Consider the following 20,728-nt stretch of genomic DNA (forward strand, 5'->3'; position numbering starts at 1 on the left):
ATGGTACATCTATAGCCCATGACTTGTCTTCAGCCACTAATTCATTGACACATGCACCTGCATGAAAGCATTCCTGGAACAGAAGCTCACAAAATGCATTAGGCATGTTCAAACAAAGCAGATTCAAGGCAAATTGTAAGACCATAGATGAGCCTTCAAGCCCAACCTTTCCAGTTCTTCACAAAACTTTCACATAACACTTCCTCTACCCTTAAGCAAGAACCCTAAAACCGCATACAAGAAAATTGTTAAAAATATTACATAGTTACTAAGAGCTACATCAGGGCTGATGGTTGTGCCATTGCCTCCATGACCTCTCTCAGAAACCTAGATTTATAGGCGTCTCTGCAATGCTCCATCCCACTTCCACATGATTCCAAATCAAGCAGATCGACCATCTCATAGCTCTCCTTACAGTAGGATCTGTCAGAAATAAAAAATAGATCTCTAGTTGAGATATAAGTAAACTTTCTAAGTATTGTGACATCTTGTGCAATGCATTGCAACCTCCCTATATTAAAAAAATGTTTTAAGGATAGAGCACATTATGTTTCTGTCCAAGACCACCACCAATGCATGCTAATGCCAAAACAGTACAAATTTCCCGTTAAGTGCACCTCCATTTAGTGTTTCTGTTAAGGACACCTCCATTAGATGTTTCTATTAAATGCACCTCCATTCAGTGTATACTGTCCTTGATCTGGATTCATTTGGGCATGAGATTATATGATCCATACTTCCAATTCAACGTGTAATTAAGATGGCTACAGAGGTACATAACAACATATTGCATAATTCTCTGCATAGTTGTATTTAACTGTTTAACACCATTACTACATTAAAGCATATTGTACATAGCTACAGCACTGCTCAACAAATTTTTACTTCAATGTGGAAATGGAGATTGAGATAGTTGTTACATTTGTTGGCGGAAAAGCCAACACCACATGTCACATCCCATTCCATTTGTTATATGTACAAAATACAACAGCATGACAAGCAGCCAGCTTACTCATGCATATATTCATTGTTCCAAATAAAACATGACAGTCAAACTCCATTTTCAATATTGCAGTACTATCTCATTAAAACAACATAATGAACAAAATGAATGTATGTATTCATATCCATTAATTTTCTGATTGCCAAGCAGATATGGAAATCAAACATCGGGATGGAAAATATGTCGATATAAGATTGTTAACAAGAAAAAATCATGGAGCAAAATGGCCTAAATGCTTTATTCATATTTTTGCTCCCTTCCAACAAATAACAGGTAGACAAACAGTGCCATAACATCATGACAGCTGCATACATAAGAATGACAACTATCACTGGTGCTTAGTTCTAAACAAATTTATTACCAGCCACCACGCAATGCCAGCACAAGATGGAGAACAGAACCACCCTCAACACCATATTCTTTGGCTGTTTTCTCATCATTCATTTGTTTTCCCCCGTAGATGAGCCTGCAGGACAATATTCACCATGGAAATCAAGAATAGTATTTTGTTATTTCAAGTTAACTTTCAATACCTTACCTCATGCAGTTGGCATATTGGTAATGCAGATGCATATATATGTCTTACCTCTTTCCATTCTATAAATACATGAAATGGAAACTCATATGGGAAGCTACAATTACTAGGAAGACTGAAAGATGATTACTGTTTTTTAAGTAAGTAAACATAACAAACAGTTATGATAAAACATGTTCAATTCAGGGAGGGAATTTAAGGACTTAAATTTTATTCAGAACTGAAGCAGTACAACAGAGATGGCAATGGTAAAATTATATGGGAAACTTTGTGTGACTAAAGTATAAATGAAAACCTCTGCTCTGCATTTCAGAGTATGTATAATGTTGTGACTGCCAAATTTTACTCCCACTGCAGTGGTAAGTTTACGATGAGTAAACCAGTAGAAAGAAGGCAACTAAATCAATCAAGAGTTCCATGCTTAGAACATTGAGTTTCTGTTTTAAACATAATCTTACTCATGTGAGTTCATAAAAAAATCACCATAATAAGACCAAGTGCACATAGATGAGGTGGGGAATAAATCACGGCCAATTAGCCACCACGCTGACAACTAAATAACATTTGAATGCACTTATAATGCTAAACCAAAAGTAAAATGATTGAAATAAAATAGCTTATCGTTGCATAATACTGTTGGATTATAGGAAATAATACCACTGCTAGAGAGGCAAGTGAAAATAAGGTTTCAACAACATAGGTAAATAAAACCCCCAGCACTTACTAAACTCAATTACAATCATAGTAGAATTCAATTTACACAGCAATGACACTGATGCAGTCAAGGATGGAGGGTCTGAGATAAACTATCCAACCTTGAAACAGAATTCAACATGGAACTAAACACAAAACAAAAACATGCAATTTTATTGATCATAGTAGGGTTCATAAATGTCCATCGGCTCCTCATATCCAAGTATATCAAGCCATTGTCCCCACATGTTGGTGCACAGGCCACCATGGGCTTATTACAATAAAAACGTAGAAAAGTCTTTCGGATCCTAACTCCCTTACCATGAATACTGTTTTCCAAAGATCATTGGTGTTTATGTACTAGCTCCAAGAACTAAGAGCGACCCGCATAGGCCTCTATTTGGTCCAAATCCCTATCTCCAGCGAAATGTATAAGTTAGCCCCAGACGATTGAAGAAGATACGAAACTCAATGTGGATGGGTGCAAGACCCATCTCAAGGTTGCTTGCCTCATATTTGTCATGTGATGTGTTGTGCAAGCTCCGCAAGGTTCGGAGAGGTTCCACACACTCTCCTTTAGGTCCGATCCCAGGCTACCTAATAGGGCAAACTTCTAGTGAAGGAATCTTTTGATTGATAAGTCCCCAGTTGTTGTCGCCTTGGTATGTTGTAGTAGTTTTGTGATGCTGCCTCCATTCCATTCTGCAAAGGAAATTAGTTTGGTGTGGTATGATACAATCTAATTCTCCAAGATGCTCCAACATCATACCCCCTAGGGTTATTTGAAAAATGTGCCTCACACATTGCTAGCTCTGAATATGATCAAAACGCTACAGCTTGGTCTCTGGGATCCATGTTGCGTCTTCCATTGGCTTGCCCTTCCACTTGGCCAAGTACTCCTTATATTCCTTGTTTTGGGTGCCACACATAGCCCGGCTATCCAAAATCTGCTCTATTTGCTCCCATTGCAGTTACGATGGTTGGTCCTAAAGTGATGCTTTTGTGTTGTCCTCATTAGTCTGTCCTCTATGGTACTGGTAGAGGTTGTTGAAGACTAGTGAGATGCCAATGCCTTCTGGTAACTCTACCTCATAAGCATTTTCAAAATCAAATTTTTGAGATCTTACAAGGCCCTGTTTTGGTTTATTGATTGTTATTCCTCTGGGGTTCCCTGGCGGGGTACAATCTCATCCATGTCATTATGTACCTACCAAAAACCTCTCCTCGAGATGCACCATGACCTTTTGGTGTCTACCCAATCCTTGTGCTTACCATTCATGGTCTCCAAATGTTGCTTGACCTCCTTCTGCATGGTCTCCATGTGGTTTGCAAACTCTTCTACCTCCACACTCCACTTGTCTTTTGAACTGAGGTCTACGAATTTTAGCACTCCTCTAGGATGCATTCCGATAATAATTTCAAATCGTGTCTTTCTAATACTCTTGTTTACCAAATTATTGTATGCAAATTTTGCTTGTGGTATGATCAAATCCCAATTTCCAGCCTTGACTCCTAATAAACACCCAAGCAACTTTCCCAAGCTTTTGTTTACCACCTCGTTTTGTCCATTGGTTTGAGGATGAAGTGTGGAGTTGAACTTCAAGTCTATCTTCATGTTCTTCCACACTGTTCTCCAAAAGCATCCCGTAAATTTGGTATCCCAACCAAAAACAATGCTTTGCAGTGGTCCATGAAATCTCACTATTACCTGAAAGAATGAATCAGCAATGTGCATTGCATCATGAGTCTTCTTACAAAAAATGAAATGTACCATTTTGGAGAATTGGTCCACCACTACAAATATGCAGTCATGTTCTCTTTGAGTACTTGGCAATCCCAACACAAAATCCATACTAATATCCTCCCAAGGTCTTTCTGGAACTAGAAGAGGTTGATACAAACCAGTATTCTGACTAGTTCTCTTAGCCACCTAGCAAGTCCTACACTCCTGAACATACTTCAAGACATCCTTGTAGATTTGAGGCCAAAAATAACTCTCATTCACCAAGGCTACAGATTTCTCAATGCCAAAATGTCCTACTAATCCTCCAGAATGTTTCTCCTTGATCAAATTCTCCAACATTGAACTACTTGAGATAAACAATTTGTAATCTTGAATGAAGTAATCCAGCCACTTGCTTCAATCAATTACCACCGAGTCTCTACTTGCCTTCCAGGCCTCTACAAAATCAAGATCAGCCTTATACAAATGCCTTAGCTCGTCAAATCTGTTAGTTTTCATGATCAGATTATCCACAATAAACAGAAAACTAAAGTTGCACAGTAAAGCATACAAATAGAGGATCACACAACACAAGATTACCCTGGGAAAACCTCCCTCTCGGAGGAAAAACCCAGCAAGAAAGATCCTCGGATCTGATTGTGAATTAATCAATAACTTTAGAAGTACAAGGAAGACTTATCTCAGGTCAACTGAATGTATATGCAAGGGCAGATTAGTCCCAAACGATTTGCACTATTGACAACACTCATATCTGCACTTGTCTTTGCATTCAGGTTGCACATTCAAATTGCAGCAATCTGCACCTTTATCTTGTATCATTCTCCATCTTAGTTACACCAATCTGCACCTTGGTCGCACCAATCTAGGCTGCACCAATCTGCACTTAAGTGTGCGCACCAATCTGCAGAGTGTGCACCAAGCTGTGCTTTATGTCTGCATCAACCTGCACTAAAGAGTGCTCTCCTAGGCTGCGCCACTGCACACCAAGTGCACTCCAGGGTCTGCACCAGCTGTGCACACCAACCTGCACCAAGAGTGCACACCTAGGCCGCACCACTGCACACCAAGTGCACTCCAAAAGGCAGAGTCATGGGTCGCATCATTCGCACTTCCTCAGAAGGAGATAATTCGCCTTAGGTCTTGTTTGACTGAATGGATATCTTGCTTGGCAAATGAGTCTTCTTTTATATGCATGGAGATGACCTATTTGAGTCGGCCTATGTCTAGAACTTGGCGCCAACTTTTAAATATCTCCAAGCTATAACACGTTACATGAAGTGATATAAGGTCGGCCCTATAATATGATGAACATGTTTCATGTTGCTTGGCGTGTGGGAGATAAAGGACCCAGCCCTATTCGAGTTTGTGCACATAGAGATAGGGCCCAGCCCTAGTTGCACGCCTCCTTAATGAAGCAGGGCCCAGCCCTATAAGGATTCGGATGATGCCTTAAGGCAATCCAAATCCTATTTATTTTCCTAACCTAGTTACAAAATCAACAAAATCTCATTATTGTCACCCTCATCTGCAACATCAGGTTTCTTCCTCTGCTCAATGCGACTACCACCCGAATTGACTGCTAGATTTGTGTGAATATTTGTCATTGATGTCAAACCCAGTGATCCGATTAGGACCAGATATAACAGTGATCCGGTTAGTTCTGGATCTAGCAGGTTGAGCAGCAATGGAAGACAGGTATGTATGTATGTTGAGCAACAATGGAAGATAGGTATGTATGTGATGTTCGGCAACAATGTTAGATAGGTATGTATGAAGTATAAGGACAAGCTGGTCTTGGTTGTGGCAATTGAGTTGCTATCTAGATGTCTGTGCAATGTGATAGTATTGCATTATTACAGTATGACCTATAATTGTTGTGCTCCAAAATCTATGGTATTCATGTTTTGAAGATTGTCTGAAGTATGTTTATGGAAGTTGGTTGTATGCTTGGAAGTTTGTGTTTTGGGTCCAGCTGACCTAGTTTTGCTCCAATAGTTGAAGCATGTGTTCCGACAGTTGGCAAGGAAGCATGTAAAAGATCGTTGAGCCCGACAAAGTTTGTTCAAGGCGTGTTTTTGGTCTCGGTAATTATGTCACTCGTTGATCCAAGCGATGCAATGTTGTATAGATCCTTTTTATGCTTGGCCGACTTATTGTCTTGGTGTATGTGCTTACCATTGATACACACACACACATATAAGATGATGTGTGAATGTGTGTGAAAAAAAAATAAGTGTGAGTAAGAGCAAAGGTGTGTGCATGTGAGTGTGAAAGTGCAAGAGGAAGTGTGTGAGTGCAACGGTGTTGTTACCGGAGCTAACCTGGAACTGATCTCATGCATTTGTAGATGCAATTTTCCTCAATGCTTTTATTACTTCTATAGCAGTGAGCTTTCCAGCAGTAAGCCATTGTAATCCGACAATGAGCCTTTATAAACACTATATAACTAGTTATATTATCTTGAGAGTTAACCCTCTCTGTGGTTTTTCCCATATGGGTTTTCCACGTACAAAAATCTGGTGTTTATCTTGTGGATGTGTCTTTCATTTGTTTTGGATGAGTTGATTCATGTTGATGAGATTGATTGTTAAAGTTAATATCAAAGAAAAGTCACCCCCCCCTCTCAGTATTCCGGTCCATTCAACCATTCAACATTGACTTCCCACTCTAGTGCTTCAAGACACAAATGTAACTTTTGCATGAATTCCACCCACCATATATGCCTCTAGTTCAACTTGCCTTGACTATTCAGGTACTAGAGGGCTTGATGGTCGGTATATAGTACAAACTTCTTCGGTAGCAAGTAGTGTCTCCACTTCTTCAAAGCCTAAATTATGGAATAAAATTCCTTATCATACACTAAATATCTTCTCTGTGCATATTGGAGGGTTTGATGGTAGGTATTTAGTACAAACTCCTTCGGTAGCAAGTTGTGCCTCCAATTCTTCAAAGCCTGAATTATGCAATAGAATTCTTGATCATACATTGAATATCTTCTCTATCCATCATTCAATTTCTCACTGAAATATGCAATTAACCTTCCTTCCTGACTTAGGACTACTCCTATACTACTACCACTAGCATCACAATCCACTTGAAACACTTTGTTGAAATCCGATAAAGCTAGTACCAGTTGCTCCATCACCTTTTGTTTCAGCAACTCAAAGCTCCTCTATGCTTTGAACGTAACTCCTTTTGATCTTGTCTCATGTTCTCCATCATTGGTGTGAAACTGGTGCTAAAATTCCTAATGAACTTCCAGTAAGAACTTGCCAAACAATGAAAAGGTCTTACTTCCCTAATGTCTATTGTCGTTGGCCATTCTGCAATTGCTCTCACCTTCTCCGAATCCATCTTCAATCCTTCCATAGAGATAACAAACCCCGAGTAAAACAACTTTGTCTCCATGAAACTACACTTCTTGATGTTGATCAACAACTTCTCTTCCCTCAACTACTGGAACACTTGCCTAATGTGTCAGATATGTTCCTCCCTTGTCCTGCTAAAAATCAGAAAGTCATCTAGATAAAGAATGAGGAACTTACCTAAGAACTCCTTCAACACTCCATTCATCAACCACATGAATGTGCTTGGTGTGTTAGTGAGTCCAACGAGCATGACTTGCCACTCATAAAATGCTTCATTGGTCTTGAATGCTATCTTCCATTCATCACCTTCTCGAATTTTGATATAATGGTATCCATTCTTGAGGTCAATCTTGGTCAAGTATCTTGCACCACTCAAACAGTCCATAATGTCATTGATTCTTGGCAAAGGAAACCAGTACTTAATAGTGATCTTGTTGATGGCTCTTGAATCAATACACATCCTCCGTTCTCCATCTTTCTTTACTGACAAGACAGCAAGGACTACACATGGGCTCAGGCTCTCCCAAATCAATCATTGCTCCAAAAACTCGTACACCTATCTACTCAATTTCAAATTCTCTGTCAGTGTCATCAAGTGTGTTGCTTTGTTAGGCAGGCTTGCTCCAAATATGAGATCTATGTTATGGCTAATACTCCAGATTGGTGGCAATCCTTCAAGAACATTCTCTGACACAATATCTTGATACTCTTTGAGCTTCTCTACAACTTCCTTTTGTGGTGCTTCTTCCCCTTTTGTAGTGGTACCTCCAAAATCCATATTACTGCACTTCCCAGCAATGCGCGCAAAACAAGTATTCTCATGTTTCAATGCATCTAGGAACTCCCTTCCATCCACCAAACAGATCCTTGCATTGCCGCACACTACTTTCTTCTATTCTCCTCTAGAGGAGTCAAGATATGCTTCTTCCCATTAATGGTCATACTGTGGGTGTTTTTCCTTCAATAATGTATGACCCTCCTATCATACTACCAAAGTCTCCATAGCAACAAACAGCAAGGATTTATCAACATAATATCACACAACACTTCATCCTTTTAGAATCCAATGTGAAAATTGACGAGCCATTGTTCACTTTCCAAGATTTTGTGATCATATTGAATCCAAGCAATTTGGTATGGGTTCAAATGTTTTATCCTCTTCAGACCAAATTGTTTGTGCTACCGCTGTCAATGATGACATTACAACAATTGCCACCTAGCTTGCACCTTGTCCAAAATAGGCTCTTTCTCTGCATCGATTTCTCCTTGACCTCTATCTGTAGCAAGGCTCTCCTCATGACCAACGAGTCTCCTCACTCCAGATGTCTAGAAGATCCGTCTAATTCTTCCTCAGTGTATGTTGTTTTGGCTTTGGGCTCTCTCTACTTCCTCACAATTCCTTAGCGGCATTCAAAGGCACAATGTCCTACCTCTCTACATTTGAAACAGGTTCCCTAGTCAAATCTTTTTTCATTCCTCCAATATCCATCATCACGATAGTAATCTTCTCCTTCCCTCTGATTGCGGTATGAGTCCTCCCTCGATTTTCTCTCCTTTCGATAAGGGCTCTATCCTCTATTTCGTTGAATATATGACTTCCAATTGTATTGCAACCATCCTTCTAAAATTCTCCGACTTCTACTCCCCAGCATCCAAACTACTCTTTTGGCTAGTTTCTCCTCGACCTTCAACGCAAACTGGTAGGATTCCTCCGCGGTGGTATGAGTCCTCTCTCTCGGTGGTATGTATCCTTGGTTCTTCATTGTCACTCTCCTTCGATCTAGGGTTTATTCTCTTTCTCCTATCCTCCTCCATAGCACCCAGCCAATTCTTCATGGCTCTCATCATGTCCATCTCCTCCACCCTTCTGATGATATTGGCCGTTACTGGCATTTTGATTGGTGTGACTACCTCAATTCGGCAATATGGCTCGGGGTTGCAATTACCTCAATTCAATGCTCGACTAACAACAACCGCAGCTTGCCTCAAGTCGACAATCTATCCACACAAGGGTGTTCCAAAACACACACTCCCAAAGGATTCAGATCTCTCTTGTATGATGCAATCAAGGATGGAGGATTCAAAATGGACTATACAGCCTTGCAATAGAATTCAACATTGAATTGATCATAATAGGGTTCATACATGCCCATAGGCTCCCCATATGCCAAGTACATCAAGCCCATTACCCCCACATGCAAGCACACAGGCCACCATGGGCTTATTACAATGAAAATGCAAAAAAGTTTATCAAATCCTAACTCCCTTACTATGAACGTTGCTTTCCAAAGATCATACGAGGTGTTTATATACTAGCTCCAAGCACTAGGAGCAATCTGTGTTGGCCTCCGTTAGGTCCCCAAGCCCAGACGGTTGAAGAAAACACAAAACTCGATGCAGATGGGTGCGGACCCATCTGAAGGTCGCATTGCCTCATATCTGTCGTGTGATGTGCTATGCAAGCTCCACAAGGTTCAAAGAAGTTCCACACACTCTCCTTTATAGGGCAAACTTCTAGTGAAGGAATCTTTTGATCGATGAGTCCTTCGCTTTGGTATGTTGTAGTTTTGTCATGCTGCCTCCATTCCATTCTGCAAAGGAAATTAGTATGGTGTGGTATGATACAGTCCGATTCTCCACAATGCTCCTGATCAGACACAGTGTCGACAAAAGTGAGAATGGAATTCAATTGACAAGGAACCAAACAGTAAAAACTCAGCAAATGAAGAAAAGATCAAATAATCAAAAATATAAAAAAAAATGACAGCCATATATTAAAAAACAAAAATTAAATGGGGAAGTGTTGTGACGTATTCACACATCGCCCCATTGCAAATGGGGACCCCTACTTTTTGCTTTCTAGGGTTTTTCTAGGTCTTTTAGGGTTTTGTCTATTGGCCTTTGCATGATGAGTGTTGTCAGGGGGATCGCTAGATAGCAGGCTCTGCTTGAGCTAGGTTGGGTCAGTAGATGCTCCAGGTTAGGGTTTCTTTGAAAGTCTTCCTTGGGGCCTGGTTTTGCTCTTATTGCTAATTGTGTCTTGCTTGGTGAGTAAGTATCATTCTTGAAGGTCCGAGCTAGGTCAAGTTGGTGAATGATGAAGTCTGGAATGTCATCTTGATCTTCAAATGCCCTGAAATTTGGCTAAGTCTGGAATGCCCTGATCCTGAAATTTGGCTAAGTCTCAAATGTCCTGATCCTGAAATTTGACTAAGTCTGGAAAACTGAAGAATCCTCCAAAAACTAGATTTTGCAATATAACTCCTGGAGGTCCGAAACCACTCTCAAACATCCTGAAAGTACATATGGAATATAACTTGAAGTATAAGAATTTCTTATACTTAAATGTTATATTCCATAAAATGATCCTGACGGAGAGACCAAAATGTCAAATTTCGCTCCTGACCCTTCCAAAGGGTCCAAAGCGAATTTCGCTCCTGACACTTCCAAAGGGTCCAAAGCGAATTTCGCTCCTGACCCTTCCAAAGGGTCCAAAGCGAATTTCGGAATTTCTTATACTTAAATGTTATATTCCATAAAATGATCCTGACGGAGAGACCAAAATGTCAAATTTCGCTCCTGACCCTTCCAAAGGGTCCAAAGCGAATTTCGCTCCTGACACTTCCAAAGGGTCCAAAGCGAATTTCGCTCCTGACCCTTCCAAAGGGTCCAGAGCGAAATTCTCCATAAGACATTCTACTTTGACCAAAACCTAGAACTAACACATTCCCAAGCTTGAATGAAGGTAAAAACGCTTGTTTGAATGAAGAAATGTGAAAATGAAGTCAAGGATCCAACCCAAAAAGTGATTTTCGCTCCGGACCCTTCCAAAGGGTCCAGAGCGAAAATCTTTGTAGCTCTCATTTCCTTTCAAATTTTGACTAAGTGTTGGTTGGTTTCTAGGGCATGTTGGGGAATGAATTGGTATGTTCTTGCCTTGAGATGGAGTTGAATGATTTTGAAGAGCAATATTTTAGCCTAAAAGAGAATTTCGCTCCTGACCCTTCCAAAGGGTCCAAAGCGAAATTCACTATAAACCTCATTTGCTACTTTGTTTGGGATCCAATCCTTGTTCCTTAGGTGGAGAATGATCTAAGTTTGCTTCTTGAGGTGGTTTGAAGTTGGAAAAGTGAGTGATCAAGCCTAAACTAAGACTTTCGCTCCTGACCCTTCCAAAGGGTCCAAAGCGAAAATCTACCTAAGACTCATTTCTTCCATAGTTTGACCAAATTTTGATTTGCAAGGCACCTTGAAAGGAAGGATGGACATCTTTTGCCATTGGATGTTTGAAAGCATTGAGAAGTGAAGGATTTTGAGCCAAATAGTGAATTTCACTCTTGACCCTTCCAAAGAGTCCAGAGCAAAATTCCTAGAAACACCTAATTTTTCCATTGGAGGAGGTCAAGTCCTTAGTTTTTTATGGCATAGATGGAAGTGGGATAGCATGTTTTTGCCTCTTGAGGTGGTTTGGAGTTGGAGAAATGGAGAATCAAGCTCAAATCATGATTTTCGCTCCTGACCCTTCCAAAGGGTCGAGAGCGAAAATCTTCATGGACCTCATTGTCTTCCTTGTTAGGCCAAGTTCTTAGTGTCCAAGGCATGTTGGAGGAAGGATAAACATATTCTTGCCTTGAAGAATGATGGAAAGCAACAAAAGATGAAATTTCAAGCCTAGAGAGGGAATTTCGCTCCTGACCCTTCCAAAGGGTCCAGAGCGAAATTCCTAAAATCACTTATCTTCCTTGCAAATCAAGTCAAGCTTTTGGTTTTTATGAATTAGGGAAGGATGGAGCAAAGTTTCCTTGACCTTGGAGGTGAGTTTAATGGTAGAATTTGTCCTAAAATAAGATTTTCGCTCCTGACCCTTCCAAAGGGTCTAGAGCGAAAATCCTAAAACCCATCATTTTCTCCAAAATTTGTGCCAAGCCATGCCTAGACTAAGGTGAGGGATGCCCTTGAGATTGCCCTTGAATTAATTGTTGTCTCCAAAAATGATGATTTTGGGCTAGAGGAAGAAATTCGCTCCTGACCCTTCCAAAGGGTCCAGGGCGAAATTGTGCAAAACCTATCTTTTCCCTCAATTTTATGCCAAATCTAGTGTGGATCAAGATCAAAGAAGGCCTTAAGAATGACTCCAAATTGCCAATGATTATCAAGTTTGGAGGAATTGAGCCAAATGATGAAAATCGCTCCTGACCCTTCCAAAGGGTCCAGGGCGAAAATTCTTCAGTCACCTATTTTCCCTTGCAAACTCAAATCAAACTTGGATTGGGTGAAAGAAGAGAACTATTTCCTAGCCTTGTGAGGTGGATTGAAGTTGGAATGATGAAAAATGAGCTACAAGCAAAGAAATTCGCTCCTGACCCTTCCAAAGGGTCCAGAGCGAAAAACACTAAAGATACCTTTTCCTTCAAGATTTGAATAAAACTAGGCCTAGACTAGGGTGAGAGAAGCTATTTGGAATGCCTTGGAAAGATGTTTATCCACCAAAGATGCAAACTTTGAGCTAAAATTGGAATTTCGCTCCTGACCCTTCCAAAGGGTCCAAAGCGAAATTCTGGATAGGTCCTGTCCCTGGCTAGTTTTTTGAGCGAATTCTCCTTTTGGGCCTTGTGAAGATCGAACCAATGTTGCCAAGTTGAGAAGTGGGTTCAATATGGGGGATTCCAGATGAAGTGAAGTGAAGAAAGTGAAATTTAGTGTGAATAGGCAAGCAAAAAGTGAATTTCGCTCCTGACCCTTCCAAAGGGTCCAGAGCGAAATTCATCAAAGTCACTATTTCCTCTTTGTGTCAAGACAAGATTTTGATTCCTAAGGCATGAAAAGACTGGAGAGAGGTTGTTTAAGCCTTGCAAGATGAGTTGAAGTGAAGGAAAACAAGCAAAGAGAGAAATTCGCTCCTAACCCTTCCAAAGGGTCCAAGGCAAAATTCTCCAAATCAACCATTTTTCCCTTGAGTGAAGCTAAAATGTTGATACCTATGGCATGGTTGAGGCTGGAGTGAGATATTCTTGCCTTGTAGGGTGAATTGAAGTAAAGGAAGTGTAAAATAAAGCCTAAAGAAGGAATTTCGCTCCTGACCCTTCCAAAGGGTCCAGAGTGAAATTCTCATTATCACCTAATTTGCCCATGTGACAAGCTAAAAGGATGGATCCCTAGACTTTGTTGGACTAAAACAAGCATATGCTCACCTTCTGGAGGATTTTGGAGTGAAAAAATGGGGTAATTGAGGCCTAATCAAGAAAATAACTCCTGACCCTTCCAAAGGGTCCAAGGCAAAATCATTTGAAACTGCTATTTTTCACCTTGTTGGGGCCAGGCGAGGAGCTAATTGTGAGGTAACGTTGAAAGGAGATCTAAATGAGCCAGGAATGCAAAATTCGCTCCTGACCCTTCCAGAGGGTCCAGAGCGAAATTCTTATAGGGCCTATCCTTGGAAAGAGTCTTGAACTAACTTCATGTTAATTTTTTTTGTTGATGATTTAAGGTGTGAAATACTATGTTGAAATGAATTTATTATGTGTCCTTAATCATCTTTTGATTTGTTTTGCAGATGAAAGAAGATCAAGCCAAGACAAGGACAACCTTCTCCAGTCTAGCATCAACAAGGACGGCCGTCTCCGGTCCAGCATCATCAGGGACGACCTCTTCCAGTCCAGCATTCGAAGGAAAGGTACACCATCCATCCTGCACATCAAAGACAAAGGAGGTCAGAGCAAGGGTCCGTTGGAGAAGCAGACAGTTTCAGAAGAGTTAACTAAAGTTAGCTTCTCAGCATCATCAAATTGAATATCTACCAAGTTGCAAGTGTCAGACAAGGTGGCATCCCAGTCATCACTCCTCCAATCAAATTGGTCCACCTCAGCATGTCCAGATTCAATGTACGTGACTCCTCAAAAATGGCACAAACTTCAATGTACCTACCCTGGTTCTCCATTGGTCGAATATTCCAGAGAAGACATGTGTCCAAATAATGCAATTATTTCATTGGCCAGAATTGAGTTTGTTGTAACAAACCCTAATTAGGGTTTTCATTGTAAAATTTCGGCCATTGATCTCAAATTGATCGGAGCCATTGAATTGTATTGAGGGCGCTATATAAGCCCTAGCTCCTCATTTGTAAAGGCTAATAGTTAGTCATTAATAGCTAGAAGGTTAATAGTTAATTCATAGAGGTTAGAATAGCTAATGATTAATAGCAAATAGAATAGCAGTTAGAGTAGAATAGAAAGAGAAGGCAAAGATTGTTGCCAAGATGTTGTTGTAAAAGACTTGTAAACTTCATTGAAGAAATGGTGAAATCTATGGGTCGATTCAACAATTTGCATGGTCTCTATACTTCTCAGATTTGATTTCATGTTATTAGATGAGTGGAAGAAATGTGTTTGATTGATGGTGAAATTTGTATATCCATACTACTAGCAGTTTGTTGATTGCAGACATGCCTTGTGTAGTCAACTGGAATCATTCAGCTTAAGCTTAACTTCAATTGTCGCTTCTTCATTGATATGCATCAGCCTGATGGTGTCTATGCCTATAGCGATGATCTCAACATCATAAAGCTTTCCTCCGAAGATCGCACTAACCTTGTGGAGATGGTCCTGGGATGTCAAGACAAGACTTAGTTAGAATTTCATCAAAGATCATTCATTGCTCCTACATTCTTAGTGTCAGAATTAGATCCTTTCCTCGCCCTCATCCTTTTTCTTTTTTTTTCAAAATCTAGGCCAGTGAAATCTTGTGATTCCAGCAAATCAGACGTTCAGGTCATCGAGTGTAAGTCCCCTTGTGATTCCAGCAAAATCACATCATACCATAAATAGCTTATCCACGAGTAGAGATCCTACATAACAGGAACCTTGAAGCTTCTCTGATTGATCCTTTCGCGATATCTTCAGCATTCGGGAGCTTTATTCAAGAGAGGATAAGGTACCTTTAGGTATTTTATTCTGTGTTTGGTCGTGTACAAAATACACATCAACAGGAAGGAATAGCTTGCAAGTTAGTCCCAAGAAATTGAATTAAAAGTGAGTCGAGTCACTGAAAATTCCATTCTTTGCAGGTTCAACTACAAGATGGCATGCAATTCAAATCTTACAAGCAACCTTTCCCCCACTTTTGCCACTATTATATTACAACAAGATGATGAATGGAAATCCAAGACCATCTGGGTATGGTGATACCTTCAGAATATTCATGACTGTATCGTATAACTCTCACAAGCTTCAAGAGCGATTTACTAATTTCAGTTCCTAGGCATGGCTTCTGTCCTCTAGTTTGCTCCCCTGTTTTGTGTGGTTCACTTTAGAGTTCAGTTTTCAGCTCTATTCCTCTTCTCTCAAAATCAAGGGTTAAATGAATCCAACGAGCGAGGGTTAATATGGAAAGGAAAATTTGTTTCTTTTATGAAGACAAGGACCAAGAATGGTACAAGGCTAACTCAAACAAAACTTCAAGGGATTACAGAGACATAAGAGGGCTATGCTAAGCACCTGAAGCCAGGATTCCAGACATTCTTCTCCAATCTAGAAGAAATTACACATGGATGTCTCCTATTTTAGAACTGAATGGAACAAGACAGTTTCTGCAGAAGAAAATATAGAGAAAAAGGTCAAGGGGAAATTTAAATCCATTGCAGTCTTCCAATAGTTTCTTAGGAAAATGGCTATTAAAATTTGAAAGCCTTCAGTAAGAAACTGGCAGGCAGAAACCATTGCTATGGAGTTGATAATGGAAGGGTAGTATCGGACATGTTTGGCTGCAAAAATAGAAACTAATCTCCGAGTCTTGGCAATATTCATACCTGGTGCATTGCCCCTGCCATGGCTAAGATTATAGTCAATGAGATTCTGGAGGTAGAAACGAATATGAGACAGATAAACATTGCTGGGTATACAACTGTCTCTAGGTTTTTGGAAGACTGGACAGCCGTCTGGTTGGCCCTGTCAAGATGGTCAGGAAGCTTGTGGAGCATGCTGGATTCAAACTTCATGAAGCATTAAAATTAGGCAGGCAGAAGGAGCTACTCAGGCTGTATGAGAGACATGAAGCTTTACACATGTTTATGTTCTGTTTACACGATTGGTGTTATGTTCTATGTAGGTTAAATAGTTCTAGTATCAATAGGAATGTCGGTGAATGCCTACTGCATCATTTATGTCTTCATAAAACAAAGTTAAGATAGTGATATTGCTATCAGGATTCAACTGTGTAGTTTTTGAGTCAAACTCATTGACCCATGATTAATGAGTAGTGGTTCACAAGAACCCATCTCTCGTGAGAATGAATGGAACACTAAGCACTCATTGCATCTAGGTGATGCTCACATAGGTGAAGCATTGGGATTTCTTGGGAGGTCACCCATCCCAGTACTACTCCAACTCAAGCATGCTTAACCATGGTGTTTCCTTAAAGTTAAGCCCACTTGACTTCCAACCCCATTTGCCTATTTGCCCAAAGTTAAGATACCTAAATAGAAATAATTTTGCCTATTTTTTATGGTTAATGAAGGGGGGAAAAAAACAATCGTTATTTACTGAATTGGAAAAGTAAGTTATAAATAACTACTAAATTTCAATCCTACTCTTTGAATAAAAGAATACCACAGATCTTTATCCCGACACATCAAAGCAACCCAACAAACTAAGCTGACTCTAGAATCTCAACAACGTTTTAAATAACTTCCTACCTTTGCTGTACAGGTGGTATTCCTTCCTTTTCCTCGACCCGCTGTTTGATCCGCTCGATGGTATCAGTGGGTTCGATATCAATCTCTACCTCTTTTCCAGTAAGGGTTTTCACCTTAATGGAAATGCCTCCCCTTAACCTCAGCACCAAATGCAGGGTCGATTCCTTCTGGATATTATAATCTGCAAGCGTTCGTCCATCTTCCAGCTGTTTCCCAGCAAATATCAACCGCTGCTGATCTGGTGGAATACCCTCCTTGTCCTGGAACAACACGGTCAATTACAGCACTCAACATGCATAATCCATTACTATAATCGAAAACCCATCTTCGATATGAGATTGGCATAAACCTACAATTAAAAGCTCAGTATAAATAATAGTAATTGTAACATAATAATTCTAACAGAAAGCTAAAATTCCTTAATTATAATCAACACAGTCAATTGCAGGCCCAACTCAATAAACCTCTCAATCCATGAAGAAAAATTTCGCCCTGATCAGCTTTTGCAAACAGTTCCACCAAACTTCCAAGAAAATAACTCAACTCACTATATAGGACAAAATACCCAAATTTTAAATGAATCTACATCGTACAGGGGAACGGCAAAACTCGCCTCGATTTTCACAAAAACCACTGATTAGACAAAACTCAGCAGTACCAAAAAAAAAAAAAGAAGCAAGGAAGGTTGACACAATAGAGACCCAACTGAAAAAGATTATTATAACAAAACCCACAAACAAAAAGGACAAAACACACCTTATAGAAACAAACCCTGAAAAAACTATATAAAAGTATACTCTGAAAAGCACAAAAATATGCTTAAGAGACAGCACTCAACATAAAAAATGCATTACTATAATCAAAAACCCATCTTCGACAAGAGATCGACATAACCCACAACTAAAAACACAGCAAAAAATAATATTAATTATAACATAGTAATCCTGACAGAAAGCTGAAATTCCTTAATTATGACACAGAGCCCACATAGAAAAACCGACCTCAAAATATTCAAAGAATAGTTTTTATCACTCAAATCCCAACTAAAGGAAGGAAATTGAGAAAACTTAATCCGATAAAATATGAACAAGAAATAAAACCCACTTGAATTTTTGTCTTGACATTGTCGATGGTATCACTGCTCTCGACCTCAAGGGTAATTGTTTTTCCTGTCAGGGTCTTCACGAATATCTGCATCTTTGCTTTCTTCTCTAAACCTCCTCAAACCCCTCTAACTGCTATGATAGTAACCAACCAAACCAATTCCTATAACTGAATAGAAGCTTGTGAAAGGTGGTAACAGAGATATGATCCAAGGAACATATATACATATGGTTCTATGTAAGATAAATAACGATCCACCCAGCAGTCAACATGGGAAGATGAAGGCGTGCGTTCGATTTATTGTGCCCGTATATTACTAGAAAATAATCTGCAAAATATTTCTAAATTTAAGGTTTTCAAATAGTTGTAAGGTGATGTCACAAATAAATATGTTGACAAATGATATAATTATATACAAACACTCATTTCATGATGTATACTATCCACCTATTTATTATATACATTAGTGACAGATGGTATAATTTTGGGAAGCTGTTAAATTTTACATAAAACAGACTGTCGTATCGTTTCTAAAAATTGTAAAATACAAGGATTTCTATGAAATTTTCAGGAGTGAAATCTTCATTTTTTGCATCCCCATTATTGTTAAGCCACAAAAAATCTGACAAAAAAATATTGTGTTTAATTTTGTGCAAACTCTCATCTCATGTTGTGTACTATCCATGTGTCAACTACATATATTTATGTACACTTTCATTGTTATTTGGCTTCATTCGTGTTCTAAGCAGATTTGTGGTCATTAGGACATTGTCACAAACTTGTCGGAATCAAATTCAAATTTAGTTAATTCTCACATTTACCCTTTTTGAACTAAACACAAATTTGCACAATGTAATGCTATTTAAAGGAATTCAATGCATCATTTGAATCATCTCTAAATCTCAAGCATTATTTTATTATTATTTGCATTTACACTCTTTAATAGGTGTACAAAAATGATTTTACTTCTACACAAGCATCCAAGCTTCATAGGAGCATATGAATGATCAGAGATTGATGATTTCAATTTGTTCACATTAACCTAGTAGAACATGCCCCTTGTGATATATTGGTAGTCTTACAAAGCATATACATTAAGAACCAAAGAAGTCAAAGACACATTATGCAAAGGGAAGAAAAGTGGTCTACATATTGCATAGTACAAGATAGATCCATAGTCATGGAAACTTGTCCCTACATATTTTCAACAAATATTTTGATTCTAAGGCAATTATCAATTTGTCAAATTTATTATTCTAAATCTCTACATATGTCTATGTATTCATTTGTTGTAGAGCTAAGTCCGCTTATTTTCTATTCTTTTATTGATTAATTATCAAATTATCAATCCTAGCTAGTAACTTCATTAATTAGTTCGAGTTAATTGTGTTTATGTATATATATTTTATTAGAATTTACCTAAAGTAAAAAAGAAAATTTTATTTTCCTTTACATTTGGAGAACTCAATTGATCCTACACAACCTTATCTTTCTTTTAAGATTACTAATTAATATTTTCAAATCTGATAAGTTGTAACATCATTTTTCCTTTAATTTTGTTGTTTATTTTTAGAAAGAATGTTTTCACATGTAAATATGTTGACAAATGATATAATTTTGTGCAAACTCTTATCCCATTCTGTATACAATCTATCTACCTATAACATATATTCTTGTGTTGTTATTCATTGTAATTTAGCTTCTTTCATGTTCTAAGACAAATTTGTGGTCATTGGGACATTGTCGTGATCACAAACTTGTCCCAACCAAACTCAAATTTTGTTAAAGGTTACCTTGACCCTTTATGTGAACTAAACACAAATTTGCACAATGTATTCCTATATCCTTGTATTGAAATAAATTTGATGCATTCATTTGAATCATCTCCACATCTCAAGCATTATTTGATTATTATTTGTATTCACAAAATTATTTTTGTTCTACATGAGCATCACAAGAGCATATGTATGATTAGAGATTGATGTTTTTTAATATTTGTACATATTGACCAAGGAGAACATGTCCCCTTGCAATATAAAGATAGACCTACAAAGTATTTATAAATATCAACAACCCATATATACTAAGAACCATACAAGAAGTCAAGACACATTATGCAAAATGAAGAAAAGTTGTCTACATATTACATACTACAAGTTTGAAAGTACAAGATAGGTCCATAATCATGGATTTGTCTCTAATCCTCAAACTTGTTGCTACATATTTTCAACAAATGTTTTTTTATTCTAAGACAACTATCAATTTGTCAAATCTATTGTTTCAAATCCCAAAAAGAAAATATATCTATGTATTCATTTGTTAGAGCTAGGTACACTTATTTTCCATTCACTTTTATTGTTTAATTATCATATTATCAATTCTTCCTAGTAGCATCATTTATTAGTTATGGTTAATTATGTTTATGTCTATTCATTTTATTTGGATTTACCTAGATTGAACTTAAGAAAATATCTTTTCCCTTTGCATTTGGAGAACTCAATTGATCCTATACAAACTTATCTTTCCTTTAAGATTTCTAATTTATATTTTCAAATCTAATAAGTTCTAGTGCCTTATCTTAGTTATGTTCATA

At 38.5% G+C, this 20,728-nt stretch overlaps 1 protein-coding gene across 1 annotated transcript; it reads right to left on the reverse strand.

The window, feature by feature from the left end:
- Nucleotides 1–1,099: 1,099 nt before the first annotated feature.
- Nucleotides 1,100–18,460, reverse strand: LOC131072260 (ubiquitin-NEDD8-like protein RUB1). The gene is made up of 3 exons (XM_058008387.1): nt 18,136–18,460; nt 17,032–17,291; nt 1,100–1,469 (listed from the first exon to the last, which is right to left on the reverse strand). Exons 1-3 carry the CDS (start codon nt 18,226–18,228, stop codon nt 1,361–1,363), a joined length of 462 nt encoding a protein of 153 aa, XP_057864370.1. The 5' UTR covers nt 18,229–18,460; the 3' UTR covers nt 1,100–1,360.
- Nucleotides 18,461–20,728: the final 2,268 nt, after the last annotated feature.

This window comes from Cryptomeria japonica, chromosome 10 (genome assembly GCF_030272615.1).
Source record: "Cryptomeria japonica chromosome 10, Sugi_1.0, whole genome shotgun sequence".
NCBI classification, from domain to species: Eukaryota; Viridiplantae; Streptophyta; class Pinopsida; order Cupressales; family Cupressaceae; genus Cryptomeria; species Cryptomeria japonica.